Source organism: Trematomus bernacchii, unplaced genomic scaffold, assembly GCF_902827165.1.
Source record: "Trematomus bernacchii unplaced genomic scaffold, fTreBer1.1, whole genome shotgun sequence".
Classification (NCBI taxonomy): domain Eukaryota; kingdom Metazoa; phylum Chordata; class Actinopteri; order Perciformes; family Nototheniidae; genus Trematomus; species Trematomus bernacchii.
Window position 1 is genome coordinate 836,905 of NW_022987646.1, and position 26,624 is coordinate 863,528.

Consider the following 26,624-nt stretch of genomic DNA (forward strand, 5'->3'; position numbering starts at 1 on the left):
CAATGGGAGAACGAGGACAAAGGCGCCGAGTGAACTGCTGCTGGATGGCCGGGATTTTGTTTCTGGGCTTTGGAGAACTGGTTTCAGCTCAGCTAAGATACTCTGTTCCAGAAGAAGTACAAGTTGGCTCAGTTGTTGGAAATGTTGCTAAAGATTTAGGGCTTGATATCAGCACTTTGACAGACAGGCGGTTCCGTATCGTTTCAGGACCCAATGATGCGCTGTTTCAATTGAATCAAATCAATGGAGTGTTGTATATTGGAAAAACTATGGACCGCGAAGAGCTCTGTGATGGATTCAAGGTTTGTTTGATAAATCTAAAAATTGTTGTTGAAATCCCACTGGAAATCCACTACGCCAGCGTCGAAATAACGGATGTTAATGATCATTCACCGACTTTTCCAGAAAGCGAGCAGCGCCTGGAAATAGCAGAGAATACTCCTCCAGGCACTCGTTTCCAAATTCATGCAGCTAGAGACCCTGATGTCGGTACACACTCAGTCCGGATATACAAATTGAGTTCAAATGATATCTTTGATGCTGAAATCAGAGACAGCGAGGAGGACAAGATACCATTCTTAGTGCTGAAAAAGCCTTTGGATAGGGAGCAAAAGGCAGAACACCGTTTAGTCCTGACAGCTCTAGATGGGGGCAGTCCGTCAGAATCTGGGAGTTTAAATGTAACTATCACTGTGCTAGATACAAATGATAATCGCCCTGTGTTTAGCAAAGATATATACACCGTAACATTACAAGAAAATGCCCAAATAGGAACCCTTGTAATACAAATAAATGCTACAGATTTAGATGAAGGTTCTAATAGCAAAATTGAATTTATGTTTGGAAAAACGCAAAAGAAAAAAGTGAACGATTTATTTGAATTAGACAGCGTGACCGGTGAGATTCGAGTTAAAGGAAAAGTGGACTTTGAGGACGCAGAGATGTATAGACTAGATCTGCAGGCTTCAGATAAAGGCCAGCCACCTTCAACAGGTCAAAGCAGAGTCGTTATAAAAATAAAAGATATGAACGACAACAAGCCAGACATTGAGGTAACATCATTGTCTAACATAGTCCCAGAAGATTTAAAGCCTGGCACAGTCATATCTCTCATCAGTGTTACTGACAGAGATGCGGGGGTTAATGGTAAAGTTATTTGTAAAATATTGGGAAATGTTCCGTTTGATTTGACGCCATCCATTGAGGAAAACATGTATTCCCTTGTCACAAAGGGGCGTTTAGACAGAGAAGTTGTGTCCCATTATGACATCACAATAACAGCTACTGACTGCGGGGAACCTCAACTTTCCACCGTAAAAACCTTAAGTGTTCAGGTGTCAGATGTAAACGACAACAGGCCACTTTTCAGTCAGAATCCTTTGGAACTTTATTTGGTAGAAAACAATGCCCCTGGTGCTTCAATATTTTCTGTAAATGCAGCTGATAATGATATGAATGAAAATGCACTAATAACATACAACCTTGTGAGAGGGGATGGCCTGCTTCGTGATATGACGTCATTCCTAAATATCAACTCTGAAACTGGAGATATTTCAGCACTAAAAAGCTTTGACTTTGAGACTCTGAAAACTTTCAAGTTCCAAGTTGTCGCCACAGATTCGGGAACTCCGTCACTAAGCAGCAACGTCACAGTGCACGTGTTCATTCTGGATCAGAACGACAACGCTCCAGTCATCCTGTATCCGGTCAGCTCTAACGGTTCTGCTGAAGGTGTGGAGGAGATTCCCCGCAATGTGAACGCAGGACACTTGGTGACTAAAGTCAGAGCCTATGACGCTGATATAGGATATAACGGCTGGTTACTGTTCTCACTGCAGGAAGTTACTGCCCACAGTCTCTTTGGTTTGGACCGCTATACAGGACAGATCAGAACACTTCGCTCATTCACAGAGACAGACGAGGCTGAGCAGAAACTGCTCATACTGGTGAAAGACAATGGCAACGTTTCCCTGTCAGCAACAGCTACTGTGGTTGTTAAACTTGTGGAGCCCAGAGAGGCTTTTGCTGCTGCTGATGTTAAAAGTGCAACAAAGGATGATGAGGATAATAATGTGACTTTTTACCTGATGATAACTTTGGGCTCAGTTTCAACACTTTTTCTCATCAGTATCATCGTGCTGATTGCAATGCAGTGCTCTAAGTCCACAGACTATACTTCTAAATATCTACAAGAGACTAACTATGATGGGACACTGTGTCACAGCATCCAGTACAGATCTGGAGACAAGCGGTACATGTTAGTTGGACCCAGAATGAGTATAGGATCTACTATAGTCCCGGGCAGCCATGCCAACACACTAGTGCTCCCTGACAGGAGGGGGACATCCACAGAGGTAAGACCATGTTTTGATTCTAATTTAAGATATCCATCATATTTGTCTATGGTACGTGTTGACGGTTAAATGTGTCACACAATGATACTGCAAACCAAATGTACCTTTCACCCTAAATACAATACAATGAACCTGCCAAGACAGTTTTCTGCAGGTTACAGCAAGATGATGTCCTCCTATAGGAATAATATTAATGTTTGCTATGTAAAGCAACATAAATGAAAAAGATAATGCCTTTTTTACTCAAGACATTACATCATATTTCGTGTCATTATTCATGGGTTATATCCTAGCACTGTCCAAGGTGCTGAAGTAGAGTGTGTTGGTCATATTGAGGGTTTTTCAAGTTGAGATCGATCTTTGAATTCAGAAGATTTGCATAAACAACCATTTTAGGCATGAGGAAGCTATACAGGTACAACATCATATTTATATATATAAAAATATACACAGTATATCTTAGTGTTGTCTATGGTGCTCACAGTCATTTTTGGTCATAGTGCGGTGATTTTCAGTAAGTCAGAATATACGTTTATAAGTAAGTTTTGTGTAAACATTTTCAGATTCTTTGGCTTTTATTGTTTTTTCTAGAATGTGGTTTGTATTTTTTGAGAACTTGCTTAAAATGAACACGTTTATTAGTGTCTACAGTACACAAATGTTTTTGAGGTATTTAGGTGTATCTTGATCCAATGCATTTGCGTTATGATGTCTATTAGCTCAACCTCAAATCTCGCTCGAGTAATGCTTCCCATTAATGGCCACTGTTAGGTTTTCACAACAAAAATACGATTCAGAATCTGTAAAATGACAATAAAGAAATTAAGGGAAACGTGCACCTTAAACGGTAGGGAAAATAAATAAATAAATACAACTGTAACCTGTTTTAAAATTAAGCAACATATACATTGTGCTTAAAGAGCTGCAACTGGCAAACACATTTTCTCATAGATTATCCCATGGCTTGCTCTAAAAATAATTCATATTGTACCAAGTCCACAAGGTGTCAGTGTCAGTTCAGCATAAAGTGTTGTGTTATCGCGTTGGCCCTGCCCGCTCCAGTGAGATTTTGTTCACGGCAACAGAGAAGAGAACACGTTCAAGAGAAACGAGCGTTGCCGTAATCTGTTCTAAAATACGTTTACGAAATGGGATATATTTCAACAGTATATTGTTTGGCTTAGGCAATTTGCTTTTTTCGTAAGGACCTCTGTTTGGATATAATAATAATAAACACAAAGCAAAAACGATGGAGGCTGGAGGACAAAGACGTGGAATACAGCCCTGGTGGTTAGCCTTCTGCTTTCCTGTGATGTTCGGCTGCGTGGAGCAGGTTTCAGCGCAGATCAAATATTCAGTTCCAGAGGAAGTAAAAGTGGGATCTGTTGTTGGAAATGTCGCTAAGGATCTGGGATTGGAAATCAGTTCGCTCGAGGAAAGGCGGTTTCGTATCGTTTCAGGAACGGAAGAAGCACAGTTTGCAGTAAATCAGAACAATGGTGTCTTGTTTGTGCATCAGAAAATCGATCGAGAGGAGCTCTGTAAAACCGTGTCTCCATGTTTGATGAACTTAAAAATGGTCGCTGAGAACCCCATGGAAATACATTATGTGGGGGTTGAAATCACAGATGTAAATGATAATTCACCGAATTTTAAAGACGAAGAGAAGATTTTAGAGATTTACGAGTCCACCGTTCCTGGCAAACGTTTCCAGTTACCAACTGCGCACGATCCAGATGTTGGTATCAACACTGTACGTGTGTATAAATTAAATCAAAACGAATATTTCAGTATACAAATTCGAGAGAGAGGAGAGGATAAAATAACATTCCTGGTTCTGCAAAAGGCTCTAGATCGGGAAAAGCACCGTGAGCACAAATTGATTTTGACAGCAGCTGATGGTGGTAATCCACCGAGATCAGGGGCACTTAATGTTACAGTCACTGTTCTCGATTCTAATGATAACCACCCTACATTTAGTCAAGAAGTATATTCAGTTACAGTACCTGAAAATGTAGACGCAGATACAAGTGTAATTAAAGTAAAGGCAACTGATGAGGATGAGGGTGCAAATGGGGATATTGAATATTCTTTCGGTAGTCAACTTGACCAGAAGATATACGATATGTTTAGCTTAGATAAAAACACTGGAGAAATTCAAGTTAAGGGAGAAATTGACTTTGAGAAAGTTGACGTTTTTAAGTTGGATGTCCATGCCACTGACAAAGGACAACCTCCAATGAGTACTGACTGCAGGGTGATAATCAAAGTGCTCGACAAAAACGACAACGAACCTCAAATAGAGGTGACATCCCTGTCAAACATGGTATCTGAAGACTCAAAACCAGGAACTGTCGTTTATCTTATAAGTATTATAGACCAAGATTCCGGATTAAACGGCAAGGTGATATGTAGTCTTTCAGATAATGTGCCATTTGATTTAAAACCATCATATCAAGACAATATGTACTCGTTAGTGTTGAAACAGCATTTGGATCGAGAGTCAGTCTCGCATTACGAAATAACAATAACAGCTACAGATTGTGGTCAGCCTCCTCTTTCTACATTCAAAACTGTGAATATTGATGTATCTGACGTGAATGATAATAACCCAGAATTTTTACAAAATCCAATTGAAATTTACCTGTTGGAAAATAACGTTCCTGGAAACGAAATATTTTCTGTAAGTGCTTTGGATAAAGACTTCAATGAAAATGCAGCTTTAACTTATCATATAATCAGAGAAGAAAGTAATCAAGGTAAAGCTGCAACATTTCTAAATATAAATACAGATAACGGACACATTTCGGCGCTAAAAAGCTTTGACTTTGAGAGTCTGAAAAAGTTCCAGTTCCAAGTTGTCGCCACAGATTCTGGAACTCCGTCACTAAGCAGCAACGTCACAGTGCACATGTTCATTTTGGATCAGAACGACAACCCTCCAGTCATCCTGTATCCGGTCAGCTCTAACGGTTCTGCTGAAGGTGTGGAGGAGATTCCCCGCAATGTGAACGCAGGACACTTGGTGACTAAAGTCAGAGCCTATGACGCTGATATAGGATATAACGGCTGGTTACTGTTCTCATTGCAGGAAGTTACTGCCCACAGTCTCTTTGGTTTGGACCGCTATACAGGACAGATCAGAACACTTCGCTCATTCACAGAGACAGACGAGGCTGAGCATAAACTGCTCATACTGGTGAAAGACAATGGCAACGTTTCCCTATCAGCAACAGCTACTGTGGTTGTTAAACTTGTGGAGCCCAGAGAGGCTTTTGCTGCTGCTGATGTTAAAAGTGCAACCAAGTATGATGAGGATAATAATGTGACTTTTTACCTGATGATAACTTTGGGCTCAGTCTCAACACTTTTTCTCATCAGCATCATCGTGCTGATTGCAATGCAGTGCTCTAAGTCCACAGACTATACTTCTAAATATCTACAAGAGACTAACTATGATGGGACACTGTGTCACAGCATCCAGTACAGATCTGGAGACAAGCGGTACATGTTAGTTGGACCCAGAATGAGTATAGGATCTACTATAGTCCCGGGCAGCCATGCCAACACACTAGTGCTCCCTGACAGGAGGGGGACATCCACAGAGGTAAGACTTAATCATTAATTGAATAACTTTTGTATTGCATATACTTTAACTTGTACAGATAACTTATTGCGGCTAACTTCTTCTACTTATTGTACAACAAAGAGGTGATTTTCTTAGTGCTTGCTATTTGTGAAAGAGCTAAATGGTTTTCATGTGGTTGGTGTTTCAGAAATATGCAGTGCTTTCCCTCTCCGGAAATTATCAAATATGTTCGGGGTATTTATTCTATTACTGTTTCTATCATTAGATGTCCTTTGTGCATGGCACTGCAGTCTGAACGTTGTCATGCCGGCCTCATTGTATGTTTTCAAAAAGAGAGCGTGTTTTCTAATTTCAGCAACAACTTTAAAATAAACATATACTTACAAGGCTACACAGGTTCAAGCACTGTCCATGGTGCTGAACATTTGTCTAGTATCTTAGAATTTATTATAGTCCCTAGTAGCAATATAATTACTTTAGTGTTGGGTTGCATGCAGGCAACAGGACTGATACAATAAACTATCACAATCCATGTGTTTTATAAGCTGTTGGCTGCCCTACGATATGTTTGTTTTGCCATATGAAAGCTGCTGGAATATTCAACATTTAGTTGACTTGTTTAGCATTTCGTGTGACTGATATTCCTACTGGAGAAGCTTATATTTCGTGGACAATACAAAAAAATGACTTCTTCTTTTATAATACATGCTGAAATGGTCCACTGGGTGTCACTAGTTGCTAAAGTGTCAGGTTACATTGATTCTGCCCCTTTCAAAATGTGTATTTCAGCTGCACCACACAAAGAATGCCTTCGTTTCGGATTTGATCTGTGCGTTTCCCCTGCGAACGTGGTTTCCTGGAATATAATCTCAGGAATACTGAAGGTGTTTTAAGTGGAATATATTTGTGGATGCTTTTCAAATTATTATACCAAAGGAGACAGAGGATAAAACGGAAGAATTATGTCTTGGTCGCGACCCCTGCTTTTCTGTTTGCTGTTCAGCTTTGCTGAGCTAATTGTAGCTCAAATAAAATACTCGACTCCAGAGGAAGTTAAAATTGGATCTAATGTTGGAAATGTTGCCAAGGATTTGGGCCTTGATGTGAGTACATTGTTAAACAGGCGTTTTCGTATTGTGGCTGGAGCTCAAGACGCGCTATTTGAGGTAAACCCGAACAATGGCGTTTTGTATGTTGATAAGAATATCGACCGGGAACGTCTGTGCGACAGGAATGGTCCTTGTTTAATAGATCTGAAAATCGTGGTTGAAAATCCACTTGAAATCCATTATGTCACAGTGGAAATAACCGATGCAAATGACCATGTACCGACATTTGTCGAGGAAGAAAAGATCATCGAAATAACAGAAAATACTTTGCCAGGAGCACGATTTCAATTACCAGGCGCACGAGATCCAGATATCGGAATTAATTCAGTCCAGCGCTATAAACTCAGTCAAAACGATCATTTTAATCTTGAAATTAGAGAAAGGGGAGAGGACAAAATCCCTTTCTTGGTGCTGCAGAGGCACTTAGACAGAGAGCAGAAAACAAACCATAGCTTGGTTTTAACCGCTATGGATGGGGGGACACCGCAGAAGTCAGCACATCTTAATCTTACCATAAATGTTCTCGATATCAATGATAACAGACCAACTTTTTCGAAGGAGGTTTATTCTGTATTATTACAAGAAAATGTTGCTTTGGATGCGGTTGTAACAAAAGTGCAGGCAACTGATCTCGACGAGGGAGCTAATGGGGATGTCGAATATGCATTTGGAGGCGACATTAACTCCAAGGTTTTGGAGCTATTTACTCTAGACAGAAATACTGGCGAAATAAAGGTTAAAGGACAAATTGACAATGAAGCAGCTGATGTTTATAATTTAGACGTCCAAGCCTCGGACAGAGGTCAGCCCCCTACGACAACGGACTGTAGAGTTATAATAAAGATTCAAGATGTGAATGACAATGAACCAGAAATAGAGGTGACATCTATATCTAGCATGGTCCCAGAAGATTCAAAACAAGGTACCGTGATCTCTCTTATTAGTGTTACCGACATTGATTCTGGCCTGAATGGCAAAATCAAGTGCAGTCTGACAGGAAATGTACCATTTGAATTAAAACCGTCGTTTAAAGAAAACATGTATTCATTAGTGACAAAAGAAATACTGGACAGGGAAACTGTGTCACAGTATGACATTTCAATAACAGCTACAGATTGTGGTGAGCCTCCCCTTTCCACATTCAAAACGTTGAGTATACAGGTGTCAGATGTGAATGATAACATCCCAGTGTTCACACACAATCCTTTGGAATTATATTTGACTGAAAGCAATGCTCCTGGCAAATCCATATTTTCTGTGAGTGCATTTGATAAGGACTTAAACGAAAATGCTGCAGTGTCCTATCGTATTATTAGAGGAGAACGTGGTCATAATGATATGGCATCTTTTTTGAATATCAACTCTGAAACTGGAGATATTTCGGCGCTAAAAAGCTTTGACTTTGAAACTCTGAAAACGTTCAAGTTCCAAGTTGTCGCCACAGATTCTGGAACTCCGTCACTAAGCAGCAACGTCACAGTGCACGTGTTCATTCTGGATCAGAACGACAACGCTCCAGTCATCCTGTATCCGGTCAGCTCTAACGGTTCTGCTGAAGGTGTGGAGGAGATTCCCCGCAATGTGAACGCAGGACACTTGGTGACTAAAGTCAGAGCCTATGACGCTGATATAGGATATAACGGCTGGTTACTGTTCTCACTGCAGGAAGTTACTGCCCACAGTCTCTTTGGTTTGGACCGCTATACAGGACAGATCAGAACACTTCGCTCATTCACAGAGACGGACGAGGCTGAGCATAAACTGCTTATACTGGTGAAAGACAATGGCAACGTTTCCCTGTCAGCAACAGCTACTGTGGTTGTCAAACTTGTGGAGCCCAGAGAGGCTTTTGCTGCTGCTGATGTTAAAAGTGCAACAAAGGATGATGAGGATAATAATGTGACTTTTTACCTGATGATAACTTTGGGCTCAGTCTCAACACTTTTTCTCATCAGTATCATCGTGCTGATTGCAATGCAGTGCTCTAAAACCACAGACTATACTTCTAAATATCTACAAGAGACTAACTATGATGGGACACTGTGTCACAGCATCCAGTACAGATCTGGAGACAAGCGCTACATGTTAGTTGGACCCAGAATGAGTATAGGATCTACTATAGTCCCGGGCAGCCATGGCAACACACTAGTGCTTCCTGACAGGAGGGGAACATCCACAGAGGTAAATGTATGTTTTATTTCTTACACAACGGTATTGTACAACTATATATTACATTGTTGTCGATATGTTGTTTAAGGTTAGAGACATTGTTTTTGTTTTCTGTATTTCTCCCTGCTGGTGTGAAATGGTGCCGTCCATGGTGCTTTAATATAAATATACTTTTTTGTTGGGGGTGATTTTCTCAGTTATTGGCATTGGAGGGGAATAATCACTATGTTTTACAAAATGTCTATAATACACATTTAGTTACTATTCGTACTTCAAGCCACGTTTTTTAAATTAATCTAAGGCCACCCGAAGTGTTGTTTAACTACATAAGAACAACACACTCTGGTTGGGGGTTGCTGAGAAACATGCAAAATATGTTTTTTGACTTTCGGGAAGATTCTCACCCTTCACAGAGTGAGAATATGGAGCACGTTTTATGTGTCCTTTACTACGAGACTGTTTGCAACATTATAACACAAAGCAGTTATATGTAATAAAGAAGGAGGTAGTGAAATTAAACAAAATTATGATTTCGTATGGTATTGTAGCCCACTGGTCACATGGTGTCAGTGTGGCCAAGGTAATGGCTGTGAAGCTCATTCTGCACAGGCCCTGCCCATCTCTGGATCCTCTCTTATCGAGGTGGTATGCAGACGGAGTACACATCGTAGGGTATCTAATATGATTATCGGTTAATGGTTATGTGTGGAAGCTTATATTTGAGAATCGTGAAATGGATAAATTCAGACTTGTTCGTTGAATAATTGGATCGCTGTATTTGCCGGAAGGAAATCCTTAATTTTTGTTTCACAATGGGAGAACGAGGACAAAGGCGCCGAGTGAACTGCTGCTGGATGGCCGGGATTTTGTTTCTGGGCTTTGGAGAACTGGTTTCAGCTCAGCTAAGATACTCTGTTCCAGAAGAAGTACAAGTTGGCTCAGTTGTTGGAAATGTTGCTAAAGATTTAGGGCTTGATATCAGCACTTTGACAGACAGGCGGTTCCGTATCGTTTCAGGACCCAATGATGCGCTGTTTCAATTGAATCAAATCAATGGAGTGTTGTATATTGGAAAAACTCTGGACCGCGAAGAGCTCTGTGAAGGAATCAAGGTTTGTTTGATCAATCTAAAAATTGTTGTTGAAAGCCCACTGGAAATCCACTACGTCGGCGTGGAAATAACGGATGTTAATGATCATTCACCGACTTTTCCAGAAAGCGAGCAGCGCCTGGAAATAGCAGAGCATACTCCTCCAGGCACTCGTTTCCAGATCCATGCAGCTAGAGACCCTGATGTCGGTACACACTCAGTCCGGATATACAAATTGAGCTCAAATGTTTTTTTTTATATAGAAATCAGAGACAGCGAGGAGGACAAGATACCATTCTTAGTGCTGAAAAAGCCTTTAGATAGGGAGCAAAAGGCAGAACACCGTTTAGTCCTGACAGCTCTAGATGGGGGCAGTCCGTCAAAATCTGGGAGCTTAAATGTAACTATCACTGTGCTAGATGCAAATGATAACCACCCTGTGTTTAGCAAAGATATATACACTGTGTCATTAGATGAAAATGCCCTGATAGGAACCCTTGTAATACAAATAAATGCTACAGATTTAGATGAAGGTTTAAATAGCGACATTGAATACACGTTTGGAAAAACGCAAAAGAAAAAAGTGCAAGATACATTTGAATTAGACAGCGTGACCGGTGAGATTCGATTGAAAGGAAAAGTGGACTTTGAGGACGCGGAGATGTATAGACTAGATCTGCAGGCTTCAGATAAAGGCCAGCCACCTTGGACGGCCGAAAGCAGAGTTGTGATTAAAATAAAAGATATGAACGACAACACGCCAGACATTGAGGTAACATCATTGTCTAACATAGTCCCAGAAGATTTAAAGCCTGGCACAGTCATATCTCTCATCAGTGTTACTGACAGAGATGCGGGGGTTAATGGTAAGGTTATTTGTAAAATATTGGAAAATGTTCCGTTTGATTTGACGCCATCCATTGAGGAAAACATGTATTCCCTAGTCACAAAGGGGCGTTTAGACAGAGAAGTTGTGTCCCATTATGACATCACAATAACAGCTACTGACTGCGGGGAACCTCAACTTTACACCGTAAAAACCTTAAGTGTTCAGGTGTCAGATGTAAACGACAACAGGCCACTTTTCAGTCAGAATCCATTGGAACTTTATTTGGTAGAAAACAATGCCCCTGGTGCATCAATATTTTCTGTAAATGCAGCTGATAATGATATGAATGAAAATGCACTAATAACATACCACCTTGTGAGAGGGGATGGCCTGCTTCGTGATATGACGTCATTCCTAAATATCAACTCTGAAACTGGAGATATTTCGGCGCTAAAAAGCTTTGACTTTGAGACTCTGAAAACGTTCCAGTTCCAAGTTGTCGCCACAGATTCTGGAACTCCGTCACTAAGCAGCAATGTCACAGTGCACGTGTTCATTCTGGATCAGAACGACAACGCTCCAGTCATCCTGTATCCGGTCAGCTCTAACGGTTCTGCTGAAGGTGTGGAGGAGATTCCCCGCAATGTGAACGCAGGACACTTGGTGACTAAAGTCAGAGCCTATGACGCTGATATAGGATATAACGGCTGGTTACTGTTCTCACTGCAGGAAGTTACTGCCCACAGTCTCTTTGGTTTGGACCGCTATACAGGACAGATCAGAACACTTCGCTCATTCACAGAGACAGACGAGGCTGAGCATAAACTGCTCATACTGGTGAAAGACAATGGCAACGTTTCCCTGTCAGCAACAGCTACTGTGGTTGTCAAACTTGTGGAGCCCAGAGAGGCTTTTGCTGCTGCTGATGTTAAAAGTGCAACAAAGGATGATGAGGATAATAATGTGACTTTTTACCTGATGATAACTTTGGGCTCAGTCTCAACACTTTTTCTCATCAGCATCATCGTGCTGATTGCAATGCAGTGCTCTAAGTCCACAGACTATACTTCTAAATATCTACAAGAGACTAACTATGATGGGACACTGTGTCACAGCATCCAGTACAGATCTGGAGACAAGCGGTACATGTTAGTTGGACCCAGAATGAGTATAGGATCTACTATAGTCCCGGGCAGCCATGCCAACACACTGGTGCTTCCTGACAGAAGGGGAACATCCACAGAGGTAAGACTTAATCATTAATTGAATAACTTTTGTATTGCATATACTTTAACTTGTACAGATAACTTATTGCGGCTAACTTCTTCTACTTATTGTACAACAAAGAGGTGATTTTCTTAGTGCTTGCTATTTGTGAAAGAGCTAAATGGTTTTCATGTGGTTGGTGTTTCAGAAATATGCAGTGCTTTCCCTCTCCGGAAATTATCAAATATGTTCGGGGTATTTATTCTATTACTGTTTCTATCATTAGATGTCCTTTGTGCATGGCACTGCAGTCTGAACGTTTTCATGCCGGCCTCATTGTATGTTTTCAAAAAGAGAGCGTGTTTTCTAATTTCAGCAACAACTTTAAAATAAACATATACTTACAAGGCTACACAGGTTCAAGCACTGTCCATGGTGCTGAACGTTTGTCTAGTATCTTAGAATCTATTATAGTCCCTAGTAGCAATATAATTACTTTAGTGTTGGGTTGCATGCAGGCAACAGGACTGATACAATAAGCTATCACAATCCATGTGTTTTATAAACTGTAGGCTGCCCTACGATATGTTTGTTTTGCCATATGAAAGCTGCTGGAATATTCAACATTTTGTTGATTATTTGTTGTTTAGCATTTCGTGTGACTGATATTCCTACTGGAGAAGCTTATATTTCGTGGACAATTAAAACATATATATTTCTTCTTTTATAATACATGCTGAAATGGTCCACTGGGTGTCACTAGTTGCTAAAGTGTCAGGTTACATTGATTCTGCCCCTTTCAAAATGTGTATTTCAGCTGCACCACACAAAGAATGCCTTCGTTTCGGATTTGATCTGTGCGTTTCCCCTGCGAACGTGGTTTCCTGGAATATAATCTCAGGAATACTGAAGGTGTTTTAAGTGGAATATATTTGTGGATGCTTTTCAAATTATTATACCAAAGGAGACAGAGGATACAACGGAAGAATTATGTCTTGGTCGAGACCCCTGCTTTTCTGTTTGCTGTTCAGCTTTGCTGAGCTAATTGTAGCTCAAATAAAATACTCGACTCCAGAGGAAGTTAAAATTGGATCTAATGTTGGAAATGTTGCCAAGGATTTGGGCCTTGATGTGAGTACATTGTTAAACAGGCGTTTTCGTATTGTGGCTGGAGCTCAAGACGCGCTATTTGAGGTAAACCCGAACAATGGGGTTTTGTATGTTGATAAGAATATCGACCGGGAACGTCTGTGCGACAGGAATGGTCCTTGTTTAATAGATCTGAAAATCGTGGTTGAAAATCCACTTGAAATCCATTATGTCACAGTGGAAATAACTGATGCAAACGACCATGTACCGACATTTATCGAGAGAGAAAAGGTTATAGAAATAGCTGAGCATACATCGCCAGGAGCACGATTTCAGTTACCTGTCGCACGAGATCCAGATATCGGAATTAATTCAGTCCAGCGCTATAAACTCAGTCAAAACGATCATTTTAATCTTGAAATTAGAGAAAGGGGAGAGGACAAAATCCCTTTCTTGGTGCTGCAGAGGCACTTAGACAGAGAGCAGAAAACAAACCATAGCTTGGTTTTAACCGCTATGGATGGGGGGACACCGCAGAAGTCAGCAAATATTAATCTTACCATAAATGTTCTCGATATCAATGATAACAGACCAACTTTTTCGAAGGAGGTTTATTCTGTATTATTACAAGAAAATGTTGCTTTGGATGCGGTTGTAACAAAAGTGCAGGCAACGGATCTCGACGAGGGAGCTAATGGGGATGTCGAATATGCATTTGGAGGCGACATTAACTCCAAGGTTTTGGAGCTATTTACTCTAGACAGAAATACTGGCGAAATAAAGGTTAAAGGACAAATTGACTATGAAGCAGCTGATGTTTATAATTTAGACGTCCAAGCCTCGGACAAAGGTCAGCCTCCGACGACAACAGACTGTAGAGTTATAATAAAGATTCAAGATGTGAATGACAATGAACCAGAAATAGAGGTGACATCTATATCTAGCATGGTCCCAGAGGATTCAAAACAAGGTACCGTGATCTCTCTTATTAGTGTTACCGACATTGATTCTGGCCTGAATGGCAAAATCAAGTGCAGTCTGACAGGAAATGTACCATTTGAATTAAAACCGTCGTTTAAAGAAAACATGTATTCATTAGTGACAAAAGAAATACTGGACAGGGAAACTGTGTCACAGTATGACATTTCAATAACAGCTACAGATTGTGGTGAGCCTCCCCTTTCCACTTTCAAAACGTTGAGTATACAGGTGTCAGATGTGAATGATAACATCCCAGTGTTCACACACAATCCTTTGGAATTATATTTGACTGAAAGCAATGCTCCTGGCAAATCCATATTTTCTGTGAGTGCATTTGATAAGGACTTAAACGAAAATGCTGCAGTGTCCTATCGTATAATTAGAGGAGAACGTGGTCATAATGATATGGCATCTTTTTTGAATATCAACTCTGAAACTGGAGATATTTTGGCGCAAAAAAGCTTTGACTTTGAGACTCTGAAAACGTTCCGGTTCCAAGTTGTCGCCACAGATTCTGGAACTCCGTCACTAAGCAGCAACGTCACAGTGCACGTGTTCATTCTGGATCAGAACGACAACGCTCCAGTCATCCTGTATCCGGTCAGCTCTAACGGTTCTGCTGAAGGTGTGGAGGAGATTCCCCGCAATGTGAACGCAGGACACTTGGTGACTAAAGTCAGAGCCTATGACGCTGATATAGGATATAACGGCTGGTTACTGTTCTCACTGCAGGAAGTTACTGCCCACAGTCTCTTTGGTTTGGACCGCTATACAGGACAGATCAGAACACTTCGCTCATTCACAGAGACAGACGAGGCTGAGCATAAACTGCTCATACTGGTGAAAGACAATGGCAACGTTTCCCTGTCAGCAACAGCTACTGTGGTTGTTAAACTTGTGGAGCCCAGAGAGGCTTTTGCTGCTGCTGATGTTAAAAGTGCAACCAAGGATGATGAGGATAATAATGTGACTTTTTACCTGATGATAACTTTGGGCTCAGTCTCAACACTTTTTCTCATCAGTATCATCGTGCTGATTGCAATGCAGTGCTCTAAATCCACAGACTATACTTCTAAATATCTACAAGAGACTAACTATGATGGGACACTGTGTCACAGCATCCAGTACAGATCTGGAGACAAGCGCTACATGTTAGTTGGACCCAGAATGAGTATAGGATCTACTATAGTCCCGGGCAGCCATGCCAACACACTGGTGCTTCCTGACAGGAGGGGAACATCTACAGAGGTAAGACCTAAAAAACACAATTTTAAACAATATGGTACGATGTTAAATGCTATGTTTGTTTTGCTTTTTGCAAAGGTTGCTTCGTATCGTGTCACAAAAGTATTTTTCACAGCCACAAAAGTAATTATGGGCAAAATCAAATATTTCAAAAGTTGTTTCTTTCTTGTGTGAGTTCATACACATTTCTATAGGGTTCTATTTTGTCTCAATTATCAAACAAAATTAGCATTTACATAGAAAGGGATACATAAATGCAAGTCTATAACAAATCGTTTTTTGTACACCAGCCACTGTGGACTTTGTTTGTCTATCCTGTTGATTGATAAACACTCAGAACCATGATGAATTGTAATCACTCAACAGATAGAAAATATTCCAGTCTGTGTTAGTGTGGCGAGTTTGGAAAATAACTAAGACTGAAAAGAGTCAGAGTTAAAATTGTTGCCGCAACGCGCTGATTGCTGCTGCCGTTCCATGGTGCTTAGTTCAGGGGCAGTAGGAAATTGAACACATGTTGCTACGAACTCACACAATTAAAACACGGCAATACTTAATATAAAAACACATCAGATCCCATTAAAACTGACCCCGTCACATTATAGTGACAACCATTTCCCTGATTATGACCGCTGTCCATGGTGCTGAAGTTACCATGTTCCTGCTATTTACCAAGAAAGTCCCACCAAGGTATTTATTAAAGGGGATCTATCATGCAAAATGCACTTTTGTACGTCTTTTATACATGAATATGTGTCCCCGGTGTTCCAGGGAACTCACCAAGTGTCAGAAAACACAACCCTCTCTATTTTCCTCCATACCCAAATCTCTAAAAAAGGGGCTGCAACGGATCTGATAAAAACTGATCCAGATTTGAACACTGTCCTGACGTCAGGATAGTGGCGCTACGGCTATTGGGCCAACTCTCCACCTATCAGGGGAATGTGGGGTTGGGCCACGGCCGGCCATTGCCGCTCGAAAGCGCTGGAGACGCTGTAGTACATATGCCAGGCCTGTAAGTGGCGCTGTAGTCTGCCACAAAAGCAGCGAAGAAGACTTCCCGCGCATGGTTGCTATGGTTACCCTTCTGTTTATTCTCCGCTGTGGCTTTTTTTTCTCCCTCCCCGAGGCAAGCGTTTGCTCCCGCTGCTGTAATTCAATGCAATCCCTCCCCGTCGAGGCAAGCACTGTAATTCTCTCCGGTTAGTCCACCAGCAGATGACAACCACCCACCTCTCTGCCTCTTCCAAGGAACGAGGGGACCGTGCGGCAGAGTTTCAGTTAGGTTTTCTTTCGCCGGTCAAGATGTCCGTTAAAGTTTAAATCTTCCGGACAAAATTAGAAAAGTGCCGGTCAAAGCTCTTCTTTGTTATTTATTGAGCTTTAAAACAAATGAATAACGACTCTATAGGCCTATAATAATATAATAAAACACGGAGGACGGAGATCTATTTTTCTCCCCCTCTTCTGACTTGATCACAGCACGGCTCCCCTCTCCTGCAGGGGGGCGTGGTCAGCTGCAGCTCACAGAATCAGCCCCGTGCAAAAACAGTGCTGGAGAACAGCAAATAGAGCGAAATGAGGCATGGCTAAAATGCATGATCTGTTTGGTATTTTGAAAACAGAAACGTATAAATATACCTTATATAGGTATGGCCCTACAATATATCATTTAAATATAGCATGATAGGTGTCCTTTAAGAAATATTTAAGAAAATATATTTTCAAATTATTGCCTGAGAATATTCCAAGTACTGACAAAAGATTGATTGAAAGTGATAATCTATAGAGTACAGGATTCATTAAGTATTCATGGACTTAGTTGTTTTGAAACCGAGTGTTGTTTTAGTTGAATGTGTAGCAGGAACATTGGGTTCAGGTAACTGTCCCACACTAATATCTAGGCCCTGAACTCACCATCACCTAAAGTAGGTAAACTCCTCCCCCAGAGCCAACCCCTAATTAACTCAGGGGTATTTAAGGCACCTGTGGCATCATGGCAGTGTTTGGTTCGTTTGCTGACTGCCTTTTGCCACCTTAAGGCCTCCTGTCCGCTTGTATCCTGGTCCACCTGCTCCTTTGACCAAGTGTGATGCCTGAAGTTCCTGTTAACCTGGAGGGATGTGTGTTGTTCCTTAGTACTTTAGTATTAATCATACTGAGTAGTGGTGGTATCAGCTGCTGTTTTGCTACAGTTAGGTTTTGCTTGAGTTAGGTTTTTTTTTATTTAGTTTTGCTGTCTTATATTTAGGATTTTAGTGTATTTTACTGTTTGCTCGTTTGGACCAACTGGATAATTGTTTCTTCTGCTTTATACTCATGTGTTGTTTCTTTGCCCCTTGTAGTGGAGTTGGAGCCAGCTAGTGGTGGAGGCTAGGCCCACAGTCTAATTCCCTTCACGGCTTGTAGTGATAGGAGCACTGGGACACAGTTTGTAGTGAGTTTTGATTTGCAGTGAGCACCGGTGGTGGGTAAGTGGGACACAGACTGCCTCCCCCTGGCTGGCATCTGCCCACTCCCCTTATCCCCTCATTGATTTGAGTAATTTTCTATATAAAGTGTTTTAACCAAGAATAAACAAATACATGTGATTGACATTTTGAAATAAACTGTTAAACGTTTTCATTCTAATTGAACCACGTCTCTGTCTTGTGTCAGTCACGAACTTGTAGAGCCTTCTTATTTCTGAGGTGTAAATTAAATATTTCCTGGGGCGAAAATCCCCAGGTGGCGTTGTCAGGCATTTTGGTATTTGGGTGGCTCTGCCTTTAAAAACGACCACCCCGCCACAAATGGTTGTGTGAATACGTGTGGTTTCTTCCCTGCTGAAACTCGTGATTATGTCAAACTAATTTGCAATGTTAAAAAAACGTATTGAGAAGTATTGCTTTTATTCTTCCTAAAACTCTGACAACTTAACAGCCTGAGTTAATATGGCTCTACAAAAGTGCAACTAATCAATTTCTTTAATTCAATGAAATTATGTTGGTATAGTTCCTTAATGTACGGTTATTTATATCAGCTTTTTCGGGAAACGTTTTGTAACCTAAACAAGTAGTAACGTTTATTTTGAATAGTTTCCTCTGGGTGTCACTATTACATTGGGAAACCAGAGACGACTTTGAACCTCCCCTTCCAAGGCTTTTGTTTCTTACTGAATCAAGCAAACCAGTCGTTAGAGTCACAATTCGTCTCTTGCAAATCGCGTTATTCAACGGGATGGATTTAAATAACCGTTTTTCAAAGTAACCGGATCCTGTTGGTGAATGTGTTGTTGGATAATGATGTGGACCGATACAAAACCTCGGACAAAGGACTGCTCCTGGTTTGCTTTTTATTTGGCTTTACCCCTGCTGTTCACGAATCAGGCTTTGGCTCAGATACGCTACTCTATTCCAGAGGAGGTAAGAGAAGGGACAGTTGTTGGAAATGTGGCCAAGGATCTTGGTGTTGAAATCCCCTCTTTGATTGCTCGACGGTTCCGCGTTGTGTCTGGAAGTAAGGACGCTATTTTTGAAGTAAACCAGGATAATGGGGCTCTCTACGTCAACAAGCATATTGACAGAGAGGAGCTGTGTCAGGGAGGCGGTGCCTGCCTTATGGAGCTCAAAATCCTCGTTGAATCTCCTTTGGAAATACACTACGTAGTTGTAGAAATTACCGATGTGAATGATCATTCTCCTAGTTTCCCTGAAAGGGAACAGATATTTGAAATAGCTGAGCACACATTACCAGGAAAACGATTTCAACTGCACACTGCTCGCGACCCCGATGCTGGAGTAAACTCTATTCGTACATACACTTTAACGTCAAATGAACATTTTGAAATAGATATCCGCCAAAGCGATGAGGATAAAATACCATTTCTAGTTCTGAGGAAATCGTTGGACAGAGAACAAAAGAACAAACACACGCTGCTGGTTACTGCAGTTGATGGAGGTAAACCTCCAAAATCAGGCACACTTAATGTTTCTATTATTGTTCTTGATAGTAATGATAATAGTCCGATGTTTATTCAGGAGATTTACCAAATTGCAATAAAGGAAAATATTCCCGTCGGTACTTTGATATTTAAAATGAATGCAACAGACCCCGATGAAGGCACTAACGGAGAAGTTGAATACACATTTGGAAAAACCTTGAGGCGAAAAATATATGACATCTTTGAATTGAATAAATTAACTGGAGAGATTAGGGTGACAGGGGTAGTGGACTATGAAGAAAACGACGTTTATAAACTCGTCGTTGAGGCATCAGATAAAGCAACCTTACCATTAACAGGTGAGTGTAGAGTCGTTATTAAGATAATAGACGTCAACGATAATACACCGGAAATAGAAGTCACATCACTGTCTAATACAGTGTCGGAAGATTCCAAGCCAGGAACAATTATTTCCCTTATAAGCGTAACGGATAAAGACTCCGGTGTGAATGGCAAAATAATTTCAAGCATAACCTCAGAAGTTCCGTTTGAATTAAAGCCCTCCTATAAGGAAAACACTTACTCGGTTGTCACTAAGGGATTTTTGGATCGAGAGCAGGTGTCACATTTTGAAATAACAATAAAAGCCACTGATTGTGGTGAACCTCCTTTATCTACATTTAAAACTCTCAACATTCAGATATCAGATGTCAACGACAATCGACCTATTTTCGACAAAACACCTTTAGAGTTTTATCTGGTAGAAAATAACGTTGCCGGAAATTCTATTTTCTCTGTAAGCGCAACAGACAATGACTTGAATGACAATTCAGCTATTTCGTATAGTATAGTGAGACAAGGCAGTCAAAATGACTTAATGTCTTCCCTAAATATCAACTCTGAAACTGGAGATATTTCAGCGCTAAAAAGCTTTGACTTTGAGACTCTGAAAACGTTCAAGTTCCAAGTTGTCGCCACAGATTCTGGAACTCCGTCACTAAGCAGCAACGTCACAGTGCACGTGTTCATTCTGGATCAGAACGACAACGCTCCAGTCATCCTGTATCCGGTCAGCTCTAACGGTTCTGCTGAAGGTGTGGAGGAGATTCCCCGCAATGTGAACGCAGGACACTTGGTGACTAAAGTCAGAGCCTATGACGCTGATATAGGATATAACGGCTGGTTACTGTTCTCACTGCAGGAAGTTACTGCCCACAGTCTCTTTGGTTTGGACCGCTATACAGGACAGATCAGAACACTTCGCTCATTCACAGAGACGGACGAGGCTGAGCATAAACTGCTCATATTGGTGAAAGACAATGGCAACATTTCCCTGTCAGCAACAGCTACTGTGGTTGTTAAACTTGTGGAGCCCAGAGAGGCTTTTGCTGCTGCTGATGTTAAAAGTGCAACCAAGGATGATGAGGATAATAATGTGACTTTTTACCTGATGATAACTTTGGGCTCAGTCTCAACACTTTTTCTCATCAGCATCATCGTGCTGATTGCAATGCAGTGCTCTAAGTCAACAGACTATACTTCTAAATATCTACAAGAGACTAACTATGATGGGACACTGTGTCACAGCATCCAGTACAGATCTGGAGACAAGCGGTACATGTTAGTTGGACCCAGAATGAGTATAGGATCTACTATAGTCCCGGGCAGCCATGCCAACACACTAGTGCTTCCTGACAGAAGGGGGACATCTACAGAGGTAAGACTTAAGCATTCATTTAATAACTTTTGTATTGCATATACTGTAACTTGTACAAATAACGTATTGCGGCTAACTTCCTCTACTTATTGTACAACAAATTGGTGATATTTTAGAGCTTGCTATTTGTGAAAGAGCTAAATGTGGTTTTGGTTGGTGTTTCAGAAATAAGCAGTGCTTTCCCTCTCTGGAAATGATCAAATATGTTCTGGTTATTTAGTCTATTACTTTTTCTATCATTAGTAACTTTGTGTATGGCACTGCAGTCTGAATGTTGTCATGCTGGCCTCATGTTTTCCAAAAGAGAGCGTGTTTTCTAATTTTAGCAAAAACTTTAAAATAAACATATATGTACAAGGCTACACAGGTTTAAACACTGTCCATGGTGCTGAACATTTGTCTTTTGTCTTTTGTATCTTAGAATCTATTATAGTTCCTGGTAGCAATATAATTACCTAAGTCATGGGTAGCAGGCAACAGGACTGAAGCTATATCACAATCCATGTGTTTTATAAGATGTAGGCTGCCCTACGATGTGTTTTGTTTGTATATGAAAGCTGCTGGAATATTCAACATTTAGTTGTATTGGTGCCGGTGCGTTAAGACCACCTCTAGTGTCGGCTTTTGGCAAATAGTGTTTAAGTTTTCTCATGGCAGTGAGAGTATAGGGGACAAACCAGGGGACTGTATCCTCTTGACACCGTCGGTTATTTACAAAAAAACACCTAAATATACCTGTTATTGTGCTTCTGTATTTGTGTCTTTTCATCTGCTCTGTAAACTCCCTCAACCGGGCCGCTCGCTCTCTTTTCTTGATCGCCCTCTCACATACGGGAGAACACTTCACTGTCCCGCTTCATTGTAGGATTTCTGCCACTTTAGTTTGACCATCTCTGTTATTAAAGGTAGGGTATGTAAGTTTGAGAAACCGGCTCGAGATACACTTTTTGTTATATTCCATGGAATGCTCTTAACATCCCGATAGCAATGAATATCTTAAGTGCTTTGACAAAAAATCCATAAAAAAATGTCATCTGTGGAAGCCGTAGTACTGTAAAAAGCACGACCAATCATTTTAGCCGGCCCGGCTAAAATAACTGGATGGCCTACCTGCCTGTCAGCCTTCCATCTGTGCACAAACTTATCTCGTGCGCTCATTGGTCATGTGCGCGTTCGTGTGTTGGAGGAGGGGCTCTATAAGGAAGTGGCAGATTTTCTCCGGTTGTGTATTTTCAAATTCTAGCGATCTCGAGCCGGTTTCTCAAATGTACCTACCTACCTTTAAGTTATGGAATAGGCCTACTAAATAAATAAGCAATTAGATACCGCACTCATAAAGAATGATACGAATAATGCATATCGAAATGGTTTCATTAATTAGTGAGTTTATTTCAGGTATGTTGTATCTTCTGACCAATAATTGTATGTCCACATTCCACAACATCGGAGTAGGTTTAGCTGTTTTAATTTTGTAACATGCTTCCCGGGACTTCCCGAGACTTCCTCATGGGAACATATACAACAGGCTCTTTTAGTACAAAGAGTAAGTTTGCCCCCTGCTGGATAAATGCAATAACATGTAATAATAACAAAAGGTAAGATACCACAGGTAATTAGTTAGAACCCCTATTTTATCAGTATGTCTGCAAGCAGTTAAAATGGTCAATCTACAATAAAACAGAATTGTCCCCATTGTTTCTTTAATAGGCCTAGTTACTAGCATTAGATATTTTAGTGAGATATGGACCGCAAAACAAAACATTTCCCTGGTTTTCATTTTAAAAATCAAGTCACCGAATGCAAGTAGTCGCCTTAGCTTATTTTGTTATGAGATGATGATGTGAATTACTGTTCAAATGCGTTAATGTAATAATCGTTTGGTTTCTTTTACATTAAAAACAAGTTAGAAATATCAAAAATCCGTATGTTTTTTTTCGGGGGGGGGGGTGCTTTTTCCAGTTTAGAGCAATAGCCCCTCCAAATGTCTGTGCACGTCCCTGGTAACATTACATGCTATATACCTTTCTTATTTGTAGCCTATGACTCGCTTTGTGATTTCTCAGTTACCTCTGGGTGTCAGTATTACATTGGAAAACCCAAAGAAACGTCGCCACTCCCCACATGAATCTTTTGTTTGCCCCTTGAAACGAAGCAGAGAAGGCATTGAATTGAGTCCGTCCTCTGACGAAACTGTGTTCTGCAATTAGTAAATATGAAAACCACATTGGGTTGGTTATAGACAGCAATCGCGGAAACGGGTGTTTTTTTATGTCTTTTTGGAAAACGATGGGGATCGAAATGCAAGTTCGAAGAAAGGCCTGCTTCTGGTTTGCTTTTCATTTGGCTCCACTGTTGTTTGTTGGAATACGGGCTTTGGCAGAAGTACGATACTCGGTCCCCGAGGAGGTGAAAGATGGGACTATTGTTGGATATGTTGCAAAGGATCTTGGTCTTGATATCCCCTCTTTGATTGACCGACGGTTCCGTGTTGTTTCTGAATCCGAGGACGCCTTATTTGAGGTAAACCAGAACAATGGGGCTCTGCATGTTCATAAGAAAATTGACAGAGAGCTGCTTTGTCAGGGAATCGGTGCCTGCCTAATGGAGCTAAAAGTCATTGTGGAAAACCCTTTGGAAATACACTACGTAGTTGTAGAAATTACGGATGTAAATGACCATTCTCCTAGTTTTCCTGAAAGGGAACAGATATTTGAAATAGCTGAGCACACATTACCAGGAAAACGATTTCAACTGCACACTGCTCGCGACCCCGATGCTGGAGTAAACTCTATTCGTACATACACTTTAACGTCAAATGAACATTTTGAAGTAGATATCCGCCAAAGCGATGAGGATAAAATACCATTTTTAGTGCTGAAGAAATCGTTGGACAGAGAAACAAAGAACAAACACACGCTGCTGGTTACAGCAGTTGATGGAGGTAAACCTCCAAAATCAGGCACACTTAATGTGTCTATTATTGTGCTGGATATCAATGATAATCGACCGATGTTTAGTCAGGAGATTTACCACATTTCAATACAGGAAAATATTCCCGTCGGTACTTTAATATTTAGACTGAATGCAACGGATCCCGATGAAGGCATTAATGGGGAAATAGAATATAGCCTCGGAAAAACTCTGAAGAAAAAAGTATATGACATTTTTGAATTAGACAAATTAACTGGAGATATTAAAGTAAAAGGAGAAGTCAATTATGAAGAAAACGATGTTTATAAACTCGATGTTGAGGCATCAGATAAAGGAACACCTCCACTGACAGGTGAGTGTAGAGTCGTTATAAAGATAATAGACGTCAACGATAATCCACCAGAAATAGAAATAACATCACTGTCTAATACTGTGTCTGAAGATTTGAAGCCTGGCTCAATGATTTCTCTTATCAGCATTAAGGATAAAGACTCTGGTGTGAATGGAAAAATAATTCCAAGCATAACCTCAGACGTTCCGTTTGAATTAAAGCCCTCCTATAAGGGGAACATTTATTCAGTTGTCACTAAGGGATTTTTGGATCGAGAGCAGATGTCACATTATGAAATAACAATAAAAGCCACTGATTGTGGTGAACCTCCCTTATCTAGTTTGAAAACTCTCAACATTCAGATATCAGATGTAAACGACAACAGACCACATTTCTCTCAAAACCCATTACAGTTTTACCTTTCCGAAAATAACGTTGCTGGGAACTCTATTTTCTCTGTAAGCGCAACCGACAACGATTTGAATGAAAATGCAGCTATTTCATATCATATAGTGAGAGAAGGGAGTCAAATTTACATGTCTTTCCTAAATATCAACTCTGAAACTGGAGATATTTTGGCGCTAAAAAGCTTTGACTTTGAGACTCTGAAAACGTTCCAGTTCCAAGTTGTGGCCACAGATTCTGGAACTCCGTCACTAAGCAGCAACGTCACAGTGCACGTGTTCATTCTGGATCAGAACGACAACGCTCCAGTCATCCTGTATCCGGTCAGCTCTAACGGTTCTGCTGAAGGTGTGGAGGAGATTCCCCGCAATGTGAACGCAGGACACTTGGTGACTAAAGTCAGAGCCTATGACGCTGATATAGGATATAACGGCTGGTTACTGTTCTCACTGCAGGAAGTTACTGCCCACAGTCTCTTTGGTTTGGACCGCTATACAGGACAGATCAGAACACTTCGCTCATTCACAGAGACAGACGAGGCTGAGCAGAAACTGCTCATACTGGTGAAAGACAATGGCAACGTTTCCCGGTCAGCAACAGCTACTGTGGTTGTTAAACTTGTGGAGCCCAGAGAGGCTTTTGCTGCTGCTGATGTTAAAAGTGCAACAAAGGATGATGAGGATAATAACGTGACTTTTTACCTGATGATAACTTTGGGCTCAGTCTCAACACTTTTTTTCATCAGTATCATCGTGCTGATTGCAATGCAGTGCTCTAAGTCCACAGACTATACTTCTAAATATCTACAAGAGACTAACTATGATGGGACCCTGTGTCACAGCATCCAGTACAGATCTGGAGACAAGCGGTACATGTTAGTTGGACCCAGAATGAGTATAGGATCTACTATAGTCCCGGGCAGCCATGCCAACACACTTGTGCTTCCTGACAGAAGGGGGACATCCACAGAGGTAAGACCATGTTTTGATTTTAAGTTAAGATATCCATCATATTTGTCTATGGTTTGTGTTGACGGTTAAATGTGTCACACAATGATACTGCAAACCAAATGTATTTATAAGCCTAAATACAATACAATACATCTGCATTAATAGAGAGTTTTCTGCAGGTTACAGCAAGATGATTTCCTCATAGGAAACATATTAATGTTTGCTATAGCAACATAAATGAAAAAGATAATGCCTTTTTTATTCAAGACATTACTTCATATTTTGTGTCATTATTCATGGTTTATATCCTAGCACTGTCCAAGGTGCTGAAGTAGAGTGTGTTGGTCATATTGAGGGTTATTCAAGTTGAGATCGATCTTTGAATTCAGAAGATTTGCAAAAACATCAATTTTAGGCATGAGGTGTTATACAGGCACAACATCATATTCATATATATATAAATATATACACAGTATATCTTAGTGTTGTCTATGGTGCTCACAGCCATTTTTGGTCATAGTGTGGTGATTTTCAGTAAGTCAGAATATAAGTTTATAAGTAAGTTGTGTGTAAACATTTTCTGATTCTTTGGCTTTTATTGGTTGGTTTCTAGAATGTGGTTTGTATTTTTTGACAACTTGCTTAAAATGAACACGTTTGTTAATGTCTACACAAATGTTTTTGAGGTATTTAGGTGTAACTCGATC

At 40.7% G+C, this 26,624-nt stretch overlaps 7 protein-coding genes across 7 annotated transcripts; all 7 read left to right on the forward strand.

Annotated features, from left to right (window-relative positions):
* Positions 1-2: 2 nt before the first annotated feature.
* On the forward strand, positions 3-3,112 carry LOC117485462 (protocadherin alpha-3-like). Its single transcript, XM_034134016.1, has 2 exons — positions 3-2,354; positions 3,074-3,112. Exons 1-2 carry the CDS (start codon positions 3-5, stop codon positions 3,110-3,112), a joined length of 2,391 nt encoding a protein of 796 aa, XP_033989907.1.
* A 491-nt stretch (positions 3,113-3,603) lies between these two features.
* Positions 3,604-5,979, forward strand: LOC117485463 (protocadherin alpha-8-like). The gene has a single exon (XM_034134017.1). The coding sequence runs from the start codon at positions 3,604-3,606 to the stop codon at positions 5,977-5,979; it is 2,376 nt and encodes a 791-aa protein (XP_033989908.1).
* Positions 5,980-6,905: 926 nt separating this feature from the next.
* Positions 6,906-9,805, forward strand: LOC117485464 (protocadherin alpha-8-like). Its single transcript, XM_034134018.1, has 2 exons — positions 6,906-9,239; positions 9,770-9,805. Exons 1-2 carry the CDS (start codon positions 6,906-6,908, stop codon positions 9,803-9,805), a joined length of 2,370 nt encoding a protein of 789 aa, XP_033989909.1.
* A 228-nt stretch (positions 9,806-10,033) lies between these two features.
* Positions 10,034-12,403, forward strand: LOC117485466 (protocadherin alpha-3-like). Its single transcript, XM_034134019.1, has one exon. It carries the CDS (start codon positions 10,034-10,036, stop codon positions 12,401-12,403), a length of 2,370 nt encoding a protein of 789 aa, XP_033989910.1.
* A 933-nt stretch (positions 12,404-13,336) lies between these two features.
* LOC117485467 (protocadherin alpha-8-like) lies at positions 13,337-18,051 on the forward strand. The gene is made up of 2 exons (XM_034134020.1): positions 13,337-15,664; positions 18,007-18,051. Exons 1-2 carry the CDS (start codon positions 13,337-13,339, stop codon positions 18,049-18,051), a joined length of 2,373 nt encoding a protein of 790 aa, XP_033989911.1.
* An 894-nt stretch (positions 18,052-18,945) lies between these two features.
* On the forward strand, positions 18,946-21,471 carry LOC117485468 (protocadherin alpha-13-like). Its single transcript, XM_034134021.1, has 2 exons — positions 18,946-21,345; positions 21,466-21,471. Exons 1-2 carry the CDS (start codon positions 18,946-18,948, stop codon positions 21,469-21,471), a joined length of 2,406 nt encoding a protein of 801 aa, XP_033989912.1.
* A 2,115-nt stretch (positions 21,472-23,586) lies between these two features.
* On the forward strand, positions 23,587-26,445 carry LOC117485469 (protocadherin alpha-3-like). Its single transcript, XM_034134023.1, has 2 exons — positions 23,587-25,938; positions 26,422-26,445. Exons 1-2 carry the CDS (start codon positions 23,587-23,589, stop codon positions 26,443-26,445), a joined length of 2,376 nt encoding a protein of 791 aa, XP_033989914.1.
* Positions 26,446-26,624: the final 179 nt, after the last annotated feature.

Bases quoted from the DNA above. Each gene is read 5' to 3' on its own strand.
- LOC117485467 (XM_034134020.1), top strand. From the start codon at position 13,337: ATGTCTTGGTCGAGACCCCTGCTTTTCTGTTTGCTGTTCAGCTTTGCT. The intron at 15,665-18,006 runs GTAAGACCTAAA...TGCCCCTTGTAG, and splicing joins GGAGGGGAACATCTACAGAG to TGGAGTTGGAGCCAGCTAGT.
- LOC117485463 (XM_034134017.1), top strand. From the start codon at position 3,604: ATGGAGGCTGGAGGACAAAGACGTGGAATACAGCCCTGGTGGTTAGCC.
- LOC117485466 (XM_034134019.1), top strand. From the start codon at position 10,034: ATGGGAGAACGAGGACAAAGGCGCCGAGTGAACTGCTGCTGGATGGCC.
- LOC117485468 (XM_034134021.1), top strand. From the start codon at position 18,946: ATGTGGACCGATACAAAACCTCGGACAAAGGACTGCTCCTGGTTTGCT.
- LOC117485469 (XM_034134023.1), top strand. From the start codon at position 23,587: ATGGGGATCGAAATGCAAGTTCGAAGAAAGGCCTGCTTCTGGTTTGCT. The intron at 25,939-26,421 runs GTAAGACCATGT...TGGTGCTCACAG, and splicing joins GAAGGGGGACATCCACAGAG to CCATTTTTGGTCATAGTGTG.
- LOC117485462 (XM_034134016.1), top strand. From the start codon at position 3: ATGGGAGAACGAGGACAAAGGCGCCGAGTGAACTGCTGCTGGATGGCC. The intron at 2,355-3,073 runs GTAAGACCATGT...GATGTCTATTAG, and splicing joins GGAGGGGGACATCCACAGAG to CTCAACCTCAAATCTCGCTC.
- LOC117485464 (XM_034134018.1), top strand. From the start codon at position 6,906: ATGTCTTGGTCGCGACCCCTGCTTTTCTGTTTGCTGTTCAGCTTTGCT. The intron at 9,240-9,769 runs GTATGTTTTATT...ATGGTATTGTAG, and splicing joins GAACATCCACAGAGGTAAAT to CCCACTGGTCACATGGTGTC.